General features: G+C 37.5%; 1 protein-coding gene across 1 annotated transcript in view; it reads right to left on the bottom strand.

The window, feature by feature from the left end:
• Positions 1–16,619, bottom strand: part of LOC126163152 (E3 ubiquitin-protein ligase SMURF1) — a 205,512-nt gene that overhangs the window by 22,532 nt on the left and 166,361 nt on the right. Inside the window, exon 13 of the mRNA XM_049920082.1 lies at positions 7,068–7,251. Within this exon, the coding sequence (XP_049776039.1) occupies positions 7,068–7,251 (184 nt within the window). The remainder of the gene's footprint in view (positions 1–7,067; positions 7,252–16,619) is intronic.

Here is a 16,619-nt window from a genome sequence, read left to right on the forward strand (position 1 = left end):
CATACGTGTTGTCAATGTTTTTGAAAATTTAACCTCTAAGGGGGCAAAACAGAGTCAGATTGATTCACTGACTCATCATAACCCAGGCCAAACCGCTAAGGATAGAAACTTGAAGACTGGAGAGGCTGTTGAGCTTATACTGTAGGTATGTTTAAGAAAGTATTGCCAAAATTTCACTCCTAAGGGGGGTGAAATAGGGGATGGAAGGCTTTTTGAAAGTATGTCACTAATGAGGGAATTTTGAAGCTAGAACTATAAAAACTAGTATCAGGCTCCTCGGTTAGAAAATAAAAAAAATACGTTTCAGCATTTTTGGAAATTCAACCACTAAGGTGGTAAAATAGTGGGTGAAAGTATTTTTGAAACTACTAAAGGATTTTTAAGGCTACATGTAAGACAATTGGTATTTGACACTGATGGCTGGCCCGCTTTAATTCTTCACTTGTTTGCTCTCAGTGTTGACGCACTGGGTTGCTACGCTGGCTGCAAAATGGGGTTTGTAATTCGGACACTGACTAGTGTAAATAATGTAGCCGACAGGTGCACAGTTGATTTCACAGCACTTTCATTTCACTGTTCACAATCCCCCAATAATACACAGTTATATGGCCACTGCACTATTGTTTAGCTTTCGATAAGCCTCATTATTAGTTTGCATGCAAACCTCCACATACTGCTACAATAGTTTACTATTGAACTTCTATGAGCAGTAAAAAACATAACCATATAATTCACAGTTCTTTCGGAATAATTAGGTACGTAAGGAACATACAGTCATTTTTTTAACACATGGCCTAATTTTGTAACACTTATTTCACAGTTAAGTTGAAGCATTGCTTTTGTTCTAACCAACACAGGTTTGTCGTCTAAAACTTGGCAGTAGACTAACTGTCTTGGGACCACAAATTGGACCCTTAGATATCATCACAATCATAGGTGCTGAAACTACACATTGTTGGAAGTTTAATTTACAGAAATTCCAATTCAACTTAACTCGTTAAATTAACTGAATACATCGAAACATTGGTTCTTTTTAACAGTTTCTTTTGCTACAAGAGTTAGACTGAATTATTTGTTTAAATGATGGAATTAACATACACAGTTACGCAAACAATACTTTTGACGAAACTGGAAATTACTTTGGAATTAATTGAGGGCTGGCTTTGTTAACATGCTTTCGAATAGACCCAAATAAATACTTTAAGAATACTATTAATTGTTCCTCAAATGTTAATACTTGGTACAGAATTTATATTTGTTTATAAGTCAACAATAGAATTTAAGTTACAAAACAATTACTGATTTCACCCAAAAAACAAAAGATACTAACTAGGCAGTCAAAATAAACTAGAAAATTAAATACATACATAAAACTAAGCACAAAATTAGATCTTGTGTTATCTTCTTTACAACTGAGGGCCAAACTTTCTCTTTAATAAAAATACAGATTATCCTCACGTTATGTTAATGGCAATTAATTAAAAAATGAAAAAATGAATTTTAAGGAGGCAGATGGCAAAGAGGGGAAGTAAAAATATCCCAGCTTGCTTCGTCACAACTTCTCAGTATATGAAAAATTGGTATTTCATGCCTCGGTTAGATATCAAGAAATATTTTTTATGGTATGAAAGCTACTATGGAAATATCTCCACATATAACACAAATGGCGTGCTTAACAAAAATTTTGGAATCCAGCTATCAGAATCGCTTTTCGATCAGAAGTAAATTGGGAAAAGACCATGCTTATACAATCTTAATTAATATGAAAAGCTTAGAAAGTGTTCAATTTGTGAACAAGATAAAAATTCAATTAAATAAAAACAAAAGCTCTGCAGGCCAAACATTCTATGCGAGCGAAGCAGCAGACACTAAGCTAGTTGTTATGAATGGTGTTCAAACAGGATTATATTACTGAAGTGTTATTAGGTATATATAATTTGTCTGTACTGTATGCTGGTTTCTACATGCAAAATGGGTAGCAGTCTGTCACACATATTACAGAAACTGGAAGAACTGTCAAATAATCTTACACCACAGGGACAAGTATTGTCAGATTTGAAGAGGCAAGGAGAGGAAGTAGTAATCTTTTCAAATGGCAAAATTTCTAATATAGACATGGTCATATTAGGTTACCGGAGTAGCTACACAATGCAATAGAAAAACAATGTAATTTAGTAAGGAAGGAGGTTGAAGAGCAATTTAAAGAGGTATACCTGTATGATGGATTTAAAATAGTAAATGATCAAATCTTAGATATACAAGGCCGGGTAGAGGTGTTAGACTATGGTGGAGAATTGGTTGACATGGACTGCGACCCAAATGCTTTAACTAGTTTGCAAAAATGGCTACAGGAATTTGTGAAGCTGAAAGTACAAGAAAAAGTAGATTCTGCTAGCACGACATGTAATTCTGTGGCAGACATAGAAGCAACTAGAAGCTTAGCATAAGGTCAGCTACTGGTAACAATAACATCGCAGGTGATTGGTTAGAGCTGTAGCTCAAAACAGGAATACATTTGTGGAAACAATTCCTTAAATTCAAGCCTGAAGGGGAAGTACACCCTACTTATTTTTTAAGAGTATGTAACGAAGCAGGGTTGCCCACTGCTATCCTGTTTTGGTTTTACATTCCTTAAGTAATTTAGTTAAGCAATGAACTTTTATTTGTTTTCATTTTCACTACCCAGATTCCGACTACAGGTTCTGTGGCCTTCAACCTCATAGTACAGAATTCAGAAATAGTTTAAATAAAATTCCCCTAGTAAAATCTATTATTTCAGTACATTCTAATATCTATTCTGAAAGTAATGAGCTAATCAGTTTTATTGGAAATGCATACTATTAACAGTTATAGACAATGACGTATATTGTGCAATACATATTAAGTAAAATTCGAGTGAACTAATATATCAAATTCAGCTATAAGACTGCATCCAAAAGAAAGCCTAAATTTTACTGATTCCTGCAAAGTGTTTAACCTAAAGTCTGTTAGTTAAATAGATATTAAGACTTAAAATCTGTAGCCTGTATGACTTTCAGTGCCAATTGTGACCAAACTATTAAATAATTCTGAGATCTGTTTTGATACTTTTGCTACGAGATCTGTTTTGATACTTTTGCTACCTTAATTTTTCTACGTAAAATGACTCCAGTCTCAACTTTGTAAGTGCATTAATTAAGAATTAAGTAAATTTGAATATGTAAACATTATTGTTCAAAAGGGCTGCCATGGTTATAAGTCGGGAATTCCCACGGCGGATGCATAAGTTAGTTCCGCGTATTTAAATTGATACAGCTTACTCATGTTATTTAAATAATAAAACCCAATAGTTAACTTCAAAACCTGTTAGAAAGGATCATTTTAACCCTGGGAAATTATATTAACAGAAATAGTCAAATATTAAAGCACTCGTCTATATAAGGTTCGAGCTGGTGCAGCTCTAGTTAGTTTTCGGTCAGGTTCTCTTGGAGCAAAAGTGCGGCAAGTTGGTAAGTGTAATTGTGAACTTGGTTAAAGACTGGAAGTTTTTTACCTACCTAATGTGACGATTAAGTGTAAGAGGCCTGGTCACATGAATATTGTGTGTGCGAGTGATAACAAATAAATCGTACTGCAGTTGACATACATGTTCAACAATGAATACGATCTTGACTTTTGATTTTGGAAAACTTAACCTAGGATCCTGGCTTCTTAATTTCAGTGTGATTTAGATGAGACGGATGCAGCTACGGGGAAGACAATATTGAATAAACAAAGCAAGGTAGGTCGAGAATACTGTGCACCATCTACTGGGTGAGGAAATGTTTTAATATCGGTACATACGGTTGTGACGTGAACTTTGAGTGGCACTAATAAATAAGGATACGGCCCGGCATGTTACAAGTATTCTCCAGAACATTACCTTCTAAATGGGAGACTCAAGGAAAATACATTTTAAACTTAGGTACCCGGCGTGCGATGCTGCAGAATGGAGATCTGCCCATTTGGAAGAATTAAAATGTAGGGAAGATTCCCCATAAAAATTTAAAAGAAAATATTGGTCACCGAGTACACAGGAGAAATTAACACTCGAATTCTTAGAGTCTAAGAACTATAATAGTATAGGATGGTTACAAAAAATACACTGAGTGGCACTTAACTGGATCTAAATAGTTAGATAACCCAGTAAAGAAATTTAAATCTTCAGGAGAGCTGCACTCTCTGCAAACCTGGCAGAGTGATGTCTGTTGGCAGTCCCAATTTAATTGCTACATAGCTTCACATTTATTTTTCCATGAAGCGGTTTCTTCCTCTTCAACTACCTTCCTACCTTTAACCAAAATCCATCTATTACTATCCTAAGAAGAAACATGAAGGTAGAGAGACAGATATGCTATTGCAGACCTACGCACAAAGGACACATGTTATTACGTAACGATTAAAACCAATATGGGTGCTCGGGCACACAAAAACATGAACAAAATTAAAAAGCTCTTTCTGAATATAGGAAATGTGCTTTTGAATGTTTTGTATATATGATTTGCTACTTTTTCTTTCCTATTGTGAATAGTGGTTGGGTTTCATATGTCTTTTGCAGGGTAAGTTAAGTAAGGCAAGTTATTTGGTACATACTATGTGACATTTGGCACAGAAGTACTTATGATTAAAAGGTGTATTTTGTGTCACGACATACATACATGTTTTTAACAGCAGTGAAATACTGTGATTGACCAAACTCTTACAGATTAATGAAAAGAACTTAATTACTTCTGACATGGGTTTACCCAATCTACACTGGCTCCTCAGAACAGTGTTGATAGGATCAATTTTTGGGGCCTGTACAGGTGAAGCCGAGACAAGTCTGTTTTGTAGGGTATCCTCTGGTGTCTCAGAGAAGAAACCATCAAGGGGAGTATCTTGGGATGGGGGCATGAGAATCAGTGTTTGAGGGTGTACCTTCTTTATTTCTTCTGTCCTAACATGTTTTTTCTTGTATTTAGTTTGTTTCTTCTCCGACAAGAGATCAGCTCAATTTTTCCTATTTCCAGATTCACATATTTCTATTGCTGAAACCATTCTTCTATGCCATATGGTGGTAATAACAACCTGTTTCCACAGGTAAGAACTGAGAGAATTCAAGTGACAGAGGGTAAAACATGCAAGACAAAACTAAAAAGACAAAGGGAAACTATTCTCTAAGTGCAGTAAAGCTGGTGATCTGATGACATGTAAACAACAACAAGGAAATTCTGTGGCAAGCAAACTACAGCTGCTGCCACAGAGGTTGAAATCAACATTATCACTGGTAAGAGAACATCAATTACTTGCTTAACAGATGAAGAGTGTAATTAATCTAAAAGACTTGGATTATCTCTGATAGGGGTGCACTAGTGCATAAAGAATTTGTACAAGTGTAAGAAAAAAGCAATAGTTATTAATATATTACATCTTTAAACGTAAACTGGAGGGGTTAAAGAGCTATTAAGTAAAGGTTTCATAACTTATAATTATTAAAAAAGATGAAATAAATATTAACAACAAACATAGAAGTTTGCTAAATAGAATGTGGGGAGCTACTTTATAACATAAGGAGCAAGTATTCATCTTAACAAATGAAGAATTAGGTACATTCACTCTTTACAACTAGCAATTTCTTGCGGTTTTTGAGGTGGGTGGAATGCAATTGCTTTGATAGTAAACAAACATTATAATTCAGGAACAATAAATAGATCACTGGCGAATAACTTTTGACAACATATGCATGAATGTTATGCATAATAAAAGGGAAAACAAATGTAGAAAGAATAATACATGAGAAGGCTCTTTATTACATAGTTAAAAAGAATATAGTGTAAGAACCATAGGTAAAAAGAAGAACTAGGAACTGTGTTTGAAATAACTGGGTAAAGTTGATATGCTGTGGAGAAACTTCATCACTGGCAGATATATAAAGTTAAGGGTCAGAGGCCATGCATTAAGTTCAAAATTTTTAAGGCAGGGTAGATCCTGAGTTTATGTAGGTATGGGAGAGAGGAGGGGTGGGAAAATCGAGGGAAGGGATGGTATATTCCCTAGTCAGGTGTATCCACAGAAAGAATGAACTGACCCATTTTTGTACAGAACGATAAAGAAGGGGACACTCACGCCAGAAAGACAACAATGAATATACACAGTATCTGTCTGGAGGATAAGATTTAAGTGCAACTATCACAGACATAGCAAGCTATAAAGTGACTGTTAGTCACACTAATGAAGTGTTCTTCAAAGTAGAACAAGATTAATAGACTTACCTGAACAATGCCCATTTTCAGAATTTATGTTTCCATAATTGTACGACTTACCACAGATCTGAGACTTGGAACTGTGTAGATTAGTGTTTGTTAAAATGTCAGCCTGTAACTCCTTATAGTAAAGAGAGACTTAAACCTTTTCTATCTCAATAAATTTGAGAACCTTGTGCTGTTACAAAACAATGATTTACAAACAGTGTAAAGCACATCATCTGTGGGTAAAAGCAATGTGATAATGATCAAGCATGGTTAAATAGGACAAATATCTTTCATAGATTTTCTTTACCTATGAAAATCTAACAATGTATATATGAAACTGCTGGATAAATCCTAAATAAGGGGGAGGAGGGGGGGGGGGGGACACCCGTGCAAGCATGTATGTCTCACATCTCATATCATCAGGTTGACAGATCATTTGTTGAAGTAAAACACCACTTTGGCTTAGCCCAGTTACAGGAAGTGGATGTTATATTATGCTACAACTCCTTATGCCACTATTCACACTGAGAATAACTACATCTGCACTTTACAAGCCACCATACAGTGTATAGTGAAGTGTACATCATATACCTCTATCATATCCCCCTCCCCATTCCAATCAATCACAAATTGTGCAGAGAACGGATGTATTTCAAAATTAAGATCTGATAGCTCAAAAGACCCAAACAAATATTCTTTACAGGAAGAAAATCATTATTTAAATGGAGTTTGATGCATGAATTTTAACCTGCCATTCATTCTCAACTGAAACACATTATTAAGACACTTTTAAGACATAGAAAATTAGAGGAACATTACCTTTAACCTTGTGTGATTTCGCCAATCCGTAATGTCTATAGAACCAAGGCCACCAATTATCAATTCAAGTTCACGTTCATCAAATGCTCTAAGAAGATTGTTGGGTATTAATTCAGTGAAACCTTTCTGTAGAGCTAGGAACTGTTGCTCAATACCTCTCATAAATCTGTAGTTCACGTACAGCCTTGAAAAGGAACACAATTATTAGTTTCCACAGGAAGATTCACTTGCAACTTTAAAAATTAAATATCAAAACTGCCGACAGACACTAACCCACACACATTATAAACACGTATGTATATATATCTATGGTCCACATCTCCCCCCAAAACCACTGGACTCATTTCAAACAAACGTCGTACACATTTCAGTTCCTGTCTGGAAAGAATCACTGTGGGGGTAAGAACCATCTATCTATCAAAGGGATAGGGGTGAAAATGCAGTGTAGCCCACAATGTGTGAATGCCCGTGCTTTATTCATCCAGCATTTGAGAGTGAGAGCACCTGATCTGATTTTAACAGGGAAGCTAAAACAGTTTAGGTCCAACCCACCACTGTCCGCACCAAAGCTGAGTTTATTGTGTGGTAGTGAGAGCACTTAGTGACTCGCAATGAACTTTACACATAATTTCAAACTTTTATGAAAGTTTTTCTCGCTGACAACACCCACAAAATAATGAAAGGGAGAAAAAAGTTTATTGCTTATGACATTTTTGCTGTTCATGCAGTAAAACTGCCACATCATGCAAGATATTTAAATTTATTTCTTTTTTGTTACTAATTACATTCACAACACATTTTGCAGACAGTGGCCACACATACCACTGGATATATCTGCAATATTGTATTACTGCATGACACACTATTCAGGTGATAGAACATTGTAAACACTGAGCCATGTACAAATACATTAAATAGATTTGAAATCTGTGTATACATGCAAAGCCATAGGTAAAAAGCTCACCCTAAACCCCTGACAATATCAACCAAATTCGGTACAAATCAAATAATGGAAAATACAGGATGGAATTTAACAACATCATGAAATGCATAGTTGCTACTCACCACACAGTGGAGATCTGAGTCACAAAAAGGCACAACAAGAAGACTGGGAGTAGATGGACACAGTTAGGGGAAATGAGGAGACAGAAAGAAAGAGGGGGGTGTGGAAAGGAAAGAAAGAGGGGGAGGTGGAAAGGAAAGAATGAGGGGAGTGGAAAGAAGAGGGGGGTGGAGAATCAGAGAGGGGGGAGGAAGAGGTGGGCAGAGAGAGGGGGAGGAAGAGAGGGGGGAGGAAGAGGTGGGCAGAGAGAGGAGGAGGAGGAGGAGGAGGAGGAGGAGGAGGAGGAGATGAGGAATAAATACATACTCAGGCAATGCTGGCTTCTCAGCTAATTAAAAATAAAATGGGTGAATTAATAACTTTATCACAAAGTCTGAGCAGAGCTTTGCTTCTATTGGACAGTTTCCTACTTAACTTCAACTATGTTTCATCAATAATGGGAAATATCCAGTACTGCCAGAAGTGGCAGTGGAAAGCTAAGAAGGTAAGATTACAATTCACACCAATACAAAGATGAATTATTATTAACATTTGGTAAACAAAGTTCCATAAACCAAGTCACCTTTCATAACCATGTTATAACGCTGAGGTAAAGCACATAATCAGTTCATAATTCAGTCAATTCTTCATATTACTCATGTTCATAAAACAAATAGCTTGTGCTCATTGTTTTTTTACGGATATTTTGGTATGTTTCAGAACAATGTGTTTCCTCATATTGAATGTCCAACGACCTTAATGAGAAGGTGGCAGTCTTCTAAAGAACGTAATTTTTACAATGGAAAACTGACCCATTTCCTAATATATGTTTGCTACTAACTACTTTTTTATTTTCTTTGTGACTTTAAACAGTTACAAATATCCACAGAAAGATATCATCCTTCATGTGAATGTTTACATGATGATAAGACTATTGCGGTTTGCAGTCAGCTGCATCATGTGTTGACTGATTATGTATCTGTATCCAAGAACAGGAATTGTAAATTTCAATAGCAAAATCATGCCTACCCTCTACTCACATCCACATAGCTTTGATTCCCATTTCACTTACATTTAGCATGTTGGGAGTAATTACATTACTAATCATAGAGTTTTCTTCATGCTTACAATAACGCCAACTACACTGGCCATAAATAAAAGCTATGTTATCCTTGTATGGCTCCAGGTCAACTAACTGTATCCACATCCAAGGTCAAAAATTTGTTTTGCAGGTTATTCATATCTAGAATATACATTAATTTTCAGCACTAAACCGTAATTTCAGCACACAGTGAGAGAGATCCTGGATCTCTTTCTATGAAAGATCCTTTCAGGATGTTTCAATATGAGTTCGAAGTTCACCAGTAACTATTTGTGACACATGAGAGCCCAATCTAATTTCATTTGGTGATATACAAGTTGTATACAAATACAAAAAAGGCCCATCTCTTATTGATGTTCTCTCTCTATTTTACATTATCTCTTGAGGAATACAAACAATATGGATCTGGCTATTATTTTACAGAAATGTCAATTGACACACCACAAAGGCCACTACTACTACTACTACTACTACAGTCAGTGTGACTGCCAGTGTGTGTCGAATATTAAGATACTCATTGATGTATTTAGGGAATCAAACACTGTAAAAGTTTTAAAATTTCATTATAAACCAGGCTAAAAAAAACTACCAGATTTTACTTGTCAGTTCTTGGAGGGGTTTCTGTACTGAGGATCACATAACTTCTAGTGTCAATAGTGACTCATCGTCAGCCCATTGTTGTCCAAGGCAGCTGATTGCCAGCAATGGATTTTCCAAATAATCTAACATTGTGACCTTACAGACCTGCCCTATTCAATTTTCTTTGTACTGAAGAGGTCTGAAGATCAGTTTCCAGACCACAATTTCCAAAAGCAGTAGAACAGAATTTTAAAAAAATTGAAGATTTGCAAGTGCAGTTAAACAAAAGACATTTGACAACATACCTATTTTATAATAAGTATACGATCTAAACAAATCCAACAAGAATTCCATTGGGAATTCACACACACACACACACACACACACACACACACTGTCACAGTCTCTGGCTGCTGAGGCCAGACTGGCCACATAAATACTTTTAAAAAATGTGCTACAAGTGAGAATTGAACCAGCTACTTCAGGATCACTAGACTAGTAGCCACTACCTATGTACTAGTATTACAGTAATTTCATTGAACTACACATTGTTGTTGTTGTTGTTGCTGTTGTGATCTTCAGTCCTGATACTTGTTTGATGCAGTTCTCCACACTACTCTATCCCGTGCAAGCTTCTTCATCTCCCAGTACCTACTGCAACCTACATTCTTCTGAATCTGCTTAGTGTATTCACCTCTTTGTCTCCCTCTACAGTTTTTACCCTCCACGCTGCACTTCAATACTAAATTGGTGATCCCTTTATGACTCAGAACATGTCCAACTAACCAAGACATAAAAAATGATGTGCTGGGATGGAATTATCCAAATGAGATGGAAACTGATAGATGTGATGTACAGATGCAGACAAACAAATATTTATAACTTCAGAAAAATTGGATGATTTATTCAAGAGAAAGAGTGTCACAAACTGAGGAAGTCAGTAACGTGTTGTTTCATCCCAGGCCCTTACATAAGCAGTTATTCATTTGGCGTTGAATGATAGAGTTGTTGGATGTCCTCCTGAGGGATATCATGCCAAAGTCTGTCCAATTGGTGAATATTACGATCAAAACGCAGAGCTGGTTGGAGTACCCTGCCCTTAACCCTCGAAATGTTCTCAATTGAGGAGAGATCCAACTATCTTGCTGGCTAATGTATGGATTGACAAGCATGAAGACAAGCAATGAAATCTCTCGCTGTGTGCAGGCTCCCGTTGTTGTTGTTGTTGTTGTGGTGGTCTTCTGCGCAGAGACTTGTTTGATGCAGCTCTCCACGCTACTCTATCCTGTGCAAGATTCTTCATCTCCCAGTACCTACTGCAACCTACATCCTTCTGACTCTGCTTAGTCTATTCATCTCTTTGTCTCCCTCTGAAGTTTTTACCCTCCATACTTCACTCCAATACTAAATCCCTTAATGCCTCAGAACATTTCTACCAACTGAATCCCTTCTACTACTAAAGTTGGGCCACAAATTCGTCTTCTCCCCACTTCTATTCAGTACCTCTCAATTAGTTATGTGATCTACCCATCTAATTTTCAGTATTCTTCTGTAGTGCCACATTTCCAAAGCTTCTATTCTCTTCTTGTCCAAACTATTTACCGTCCGTGTTTCACTTCCATACATGGCTACACTCCATAAAAATACTTTCAGAAAAGACTTCCTGACACTTAAATCTATACTTGATGTTAACAAATTTCTCTTCTTCCGAAATACTTTCCTTGCCATTTCCAGTCTACATTTTATATCCTTTCTACTTCGAGCATCATCATTTACTCCCAAATAGCAAAACTCATCTACTACTTTAAGTGCCTCACTTCCTAATCTAATTCCCTCAGCATCACCTGATTTAATTTGACTACATTCCATTATCCTTGTTTTGCTTTTGTTGAGTTCATCTTACATTCTCCTTTCAAGAAATTGTCCATATCATTCACCTGCTCTTCCAGGTCCTTCGCTATCTCTGACAAAATTGTAATGTCATTAGCAAACCACAAAATTTATATTTCTTCACAATGGATTTTAATCCCTAGTCCAAATTTTTCTTTTTTGCTTTACTGCTTGCTCAATACACAGATTGAATAGCATCGGGAATAGGATACAACCCTGTATAACTCCCTTCTCAATCATGGCTTCCCTTTTGTGCCCCTTGACTCTTATAATTGCCATTTGGTTTCTGTACAAATTGTTAATAGCCTTTCACTCCTATATTTTACCCCTGCCACCTTTAGAATTTGAAAGAGAGTATTCCAGTCAAAATTGTCAAAAGCTTTCTCGAAGTCTACAAATGCTAGAAACATAGGTTTGCTTTTCCTTAATCTATCTTAGAATATAAATCGTAGAGTCAGTATTGCCTCATGTGTTCCAATACTTCTACGGAATCCAAATTGATCTTCCCCGAGGTCAGTTCTACCAGTTTTTCCATTCGTCTATAAAGAATTCATGTTAGTATTTTGCAACCATGACTTATTAAAGTGATAGTTTGATAATCTTCACACCTGACAACAATGCTTTCTTTGGGATTGGAACTATTAAATTCTTCTTGGAGCCAGAGGATATTTTGTCTGTCTCATACATCTTGATCACCAGATGGTAGAGTTTTATCTGGGCTGGCTCTCCTAGGCTATCAGTAGTTCTAATGGAATGTTTTCAACTTCCAGGGCCTTGTTTCGACTTAAGTCTTTCAGTGCACTGTTAAACTCCTCACACAGTATCATAGCTCCCATTTCACCTTCATCTACGTCCTCTTCCACTTCCATAATATTGTCCTCAACTACATCGCTCTTGTGTAGACCCTCTATATACTCCTTCCACCTTTCTTCTCTTCCTTTTTTGCTTAGAACTGGTTTTCATCTAACCCCTTGATATTTATACAGATGGTACCCCTAGTGATATGTGGCTGTTCATCTTACATTTGTCCTCTAGCCATCCCTGCTTAGCCATTTTGCACTTCCCGTCGATCTCATTTTTGAGATGTTTGTATTCCTTTTTGCCTGCTTCATTTACTTCAATTTTATATTTTCTCCTTTCATCAATTAAAGGAGGATTTTTGATAGCCCTCATCTTTTTACCTCCTTGATCCTTAGTGCCTTTACTATTTCACCTCTCAAAGCTACCCACATTCTTCTTCTATGATACTTCTTTTCCCTGTATTTGTCAATTGGTCCCTAACGCTCTCTCTGAAACTTGGTCCCTAATGCTCTCTCTGAAACTCTCTACAACCTCTGGTTCTTTCAGTTTATCCAGGTTCCATCTCCTTAAATTCCCATATTTTTGCAGTTTCTTCAGTTTTAATCTACAGTTCATAACCAATAGATTGCATTCAGAGTCCACATCTGCCCCTGGAAATGTCTTACAATTGAAAACTTGGTTCCTAAATCTCTGTCTTACCATTATATAATCTATCTGATACCTTATAGTATCTCCAGGCTTCTTCCATGTATACAACCTTCTTTCATGATTCTTGAACCAAGTGGTAGCTATGATTAAATTGTGCTCTGTGCAAAATTCTACCAGACGGCTTTCTCTTTCATTTCTTATCCCCATTCCATATTCACCTACTACTTTTCCTTCTCTTTCTTTTCCAACACTTGATTCCAGTCCCCCATGGATATTAAATTTCCATGTCCCTTCACTATCTGAATAATTTCTTTTATCTCATCATACATTTCTTCAATCTCTTCATCTCAGTGGATGTAGTTGGCATATAAACTTGTACTACTGGGTTAGGTATGGACTTCGTGTCTATCTTGGCTGCAATAATGCATTCACTATGCTGTTCGTAGCAGCTTACCCACCCTCATATTATTTTATTCATTATTAAACCTACTCCTGCATTATCCCTATCTGATTTTGCATTTATAAGCCAGTATTCACTTGATCAAAAGTCTTGTTCCTCTTGCCACTGAACTTCACTAATTCCCACTATATCTAACTTTAACCTATCCATTTCTCTTTTTAACTTTTCTAACCAATCTGCCCAATTAAGGGATCTGACATTCCACACTCCAATTTGGAGAACTCCAGTTTTGTTCTCCTGATGACGACATCCTCCTGAGTAGTCCACACCCGGAGATCCAAATGGGGAATTTTACTTCTGGAATATTTTACCTAAGAGGACGCCATCATCATCATCATCATCATCATCATCATCATCTAATCATACAGTAATGTTTCAGCAGTTCGGAGTACCAGCACAGCAAGGCCATGTTGGTTAATGTTACAAAGACAGATCAGTCAATCATCCAGCCTGTTGCCCCTGCAACTACTGAAAAGGCTGCTGCCACTCTTCCGGAACCACACATTTCTCTGGCCTCTCAACAGATACACCTCCATTGTGGTTGCACCTTTTGTACGGCTGTGTGTGTGTGTGTGTGTGTGTGTGTGTGTGTGTGTGTGTGTGTGTGTGTGTGTGTGTGTGCGCGTGTGTGTAAGTATAATCTAACTTCTGCACCATTTCAGTGCAGTAATGTGTTCATGAACCATGGACCATGGACCTTGCCGTTGGTGGGGAGGCTTGCGTGCCTCAGCGATACAGATAGCCGTACCGTAGGTACAACCACAACGGATGGGTATCTGCTGAGAGGCCAGACAAACGTGTGGTTCCTGAAGAGGGGCAGCAGCCTTTTCAGTAGTTGCAAGGGCAACAGTCTGGTTGATTGACTGATCTGGCCTTGTAACAATAACCAAAACGGCCTTGCTGTGCTGGTACTGCGAACGGCTGAAAGCAAGGGGAAACTATGGCCGTAATTTTTCCCGAGGGCATGCAGCTTTACTGTATGATTAAATGATGATGGCGTCCTCTTGGGTAAAATATTCTGGAGGTAAAATAGTCCCCCATTCGGATCTCCGGGCGGGGACTACTCAAGAGGATGTCGTTATCAGGAGAAAGAAAACTGGCACTCTACGGATCGGAGCGTGGAATGTCAGATCCCTTAATCGGGCAGGTAGGTTAGAAAATTTAAAAAGGGAAATGGATAGGTTAAAGTTAGATATAGTGGGAATTAGTGAAGTTCGGTGGCAGGAGGAACAAGACTTCTGGTCAGGTGACTACAGGGTTATAAACACAAAGTCAAATAGGGGTAATGCAGGAGTAGGTTTAATAATGAATAGGAAAATAGGAATGCGGGTAAGCTACTACAAACAGCATAGTGAACGCATTAGTGTGGCCAAGATAGATACGAAGCCCACACCTACTACAGTAGTACAAGTTTATATGCCAACTAGCTCTGCAGATGACGAAGAAATTGAAGAAATGTATGATGAAATAAAAGAAATTATTCAGGTAGTGAAGGGAGACGAAAATTTAATAGTCATGGGTGACTGGAATTCGAGTGTAGGAAAAGGGAGAGAAGGAAACATAGTAGGTGAATATGGATTGGGGCTAAGAAATGAAAGAGGAAGCCGCCTGGTAGAATTTTGCACAGAGCACAACTTAATCATAGCTAACACTTGGTTTAAGAATCATGATAGAAGGTTGTATACATGGAAGAACCCTGGAGATTCTAAAAGGTATCAGATAGATTATATAATGGTAAGACAGAGATTTAGGAATCAGGTTCTAAATTGAAGACATTTCCAGGGGCAGATGTGGACTCTGACCACAATCTATTGGTTATGACCTGTAGATTAAAACTGAAGAAACTGCAAAAAGGTGGGAATTTAAGGAGATGGGACCTGGATAAACTGAAAGAACCAGAGGTTGAACAGAGTTTCAGGGAGAGCATAAGGGAACAATTGACAGGAATGGGGGAAAGAAATACAGTAGAAGAAGAATGGGTAGCTTTGAGGGATGAAGTAGTGAAGGCAGCAGAGGACCAAGTAGGTAAAAAGACGAGGGCTAGTAGAAATTCTTGGGTAACAGAAGAAATATTAAATTTAATTGATGAAAGGAGAAAATATAAAAATGCAGTAAATGAAGCAGGCAAAAAGGAATACAAATGTCTCAAAAATGAGATCGACAGGAAGTGCAAAATGGCTAAGCAGGGATGGCTAGAGGACAAATGTAAGGATGTAGAGGCTTATCTCACTAGGGGGAAGATAGATACTGCCTACAGGAAAATTAAAGAGACTTTTGGAGATAAGAGAACCACTTGTATAAACATCAAGAGCTCAGATGGAATCCCAGTTCTAAGCAAAGAAGGGAAAGCAGAAAGGTGGAAGGAGTATATAGAGGGTCTATACAAGGGCGATGTACTTGAGGACAATATTATGGAAATGGAAGAGGATGTAGATGAAGATAAAATGGGAGATACGATACTGCGTGAAGAGTTTGACAGAGCACTGAAAGACCTAAGTCGAAACAAGGCCCTGGGAGTAGACAATATTCCATTAGAACTACTGACGGCCTTGGGAGAGCCAGTCCTGACAAAACTCTACCATCTGGTGAGCAAGATGTATGAAACAGGCGAAATACCCTCAGACTTCAAGAAGAATATAATAATTCCAATCCCAAAGAAAGCAGGTGTTGACAGATGTGAAAATTACCGAACAATCAGTTTAATAAGCCACAGTTGCAAAATACTAACACGAATTCTTTACAGACGAATGGAAAAACTAGTTGAAGTCGATCTCGGGGAAGATCAGTTTGGATTCCGTAGAAATACTGGAACACGTGAGGCAATATTGACCTTACGACTTATCTTAGAAGAAAGATTAAGGAAAGACAAACCTACGTTTCTAGCATTTGTAGACTTAGAGAAAGCTTTTGACAATGTTGACTGGAATACTCTCTTTCAAATTCTAAAGGTGGCAGGGGTAAAATACAGGGAGCGAAAGGCTATTTACAATTTGTACAGAAACCAGATGGCAGTTATAAGAGTCGAGGGAC

The sequence above is a fragment of the Schistocerca cancellata genome, chromosome 2 (genome assembly GCF_023864275.1).
Source record: "Schistocerca cancellata isolate TAMUIC-IGC-003103 chromosome 2, iqSchCanc2.1, whole genome shotgun sequence".
Lineage (NCBI taxonomy): Eukaryota > Metazoa > Arthropoda > Insecta > Orthoptera > Acrididae > Schistocerca > Schistocerca cancellata.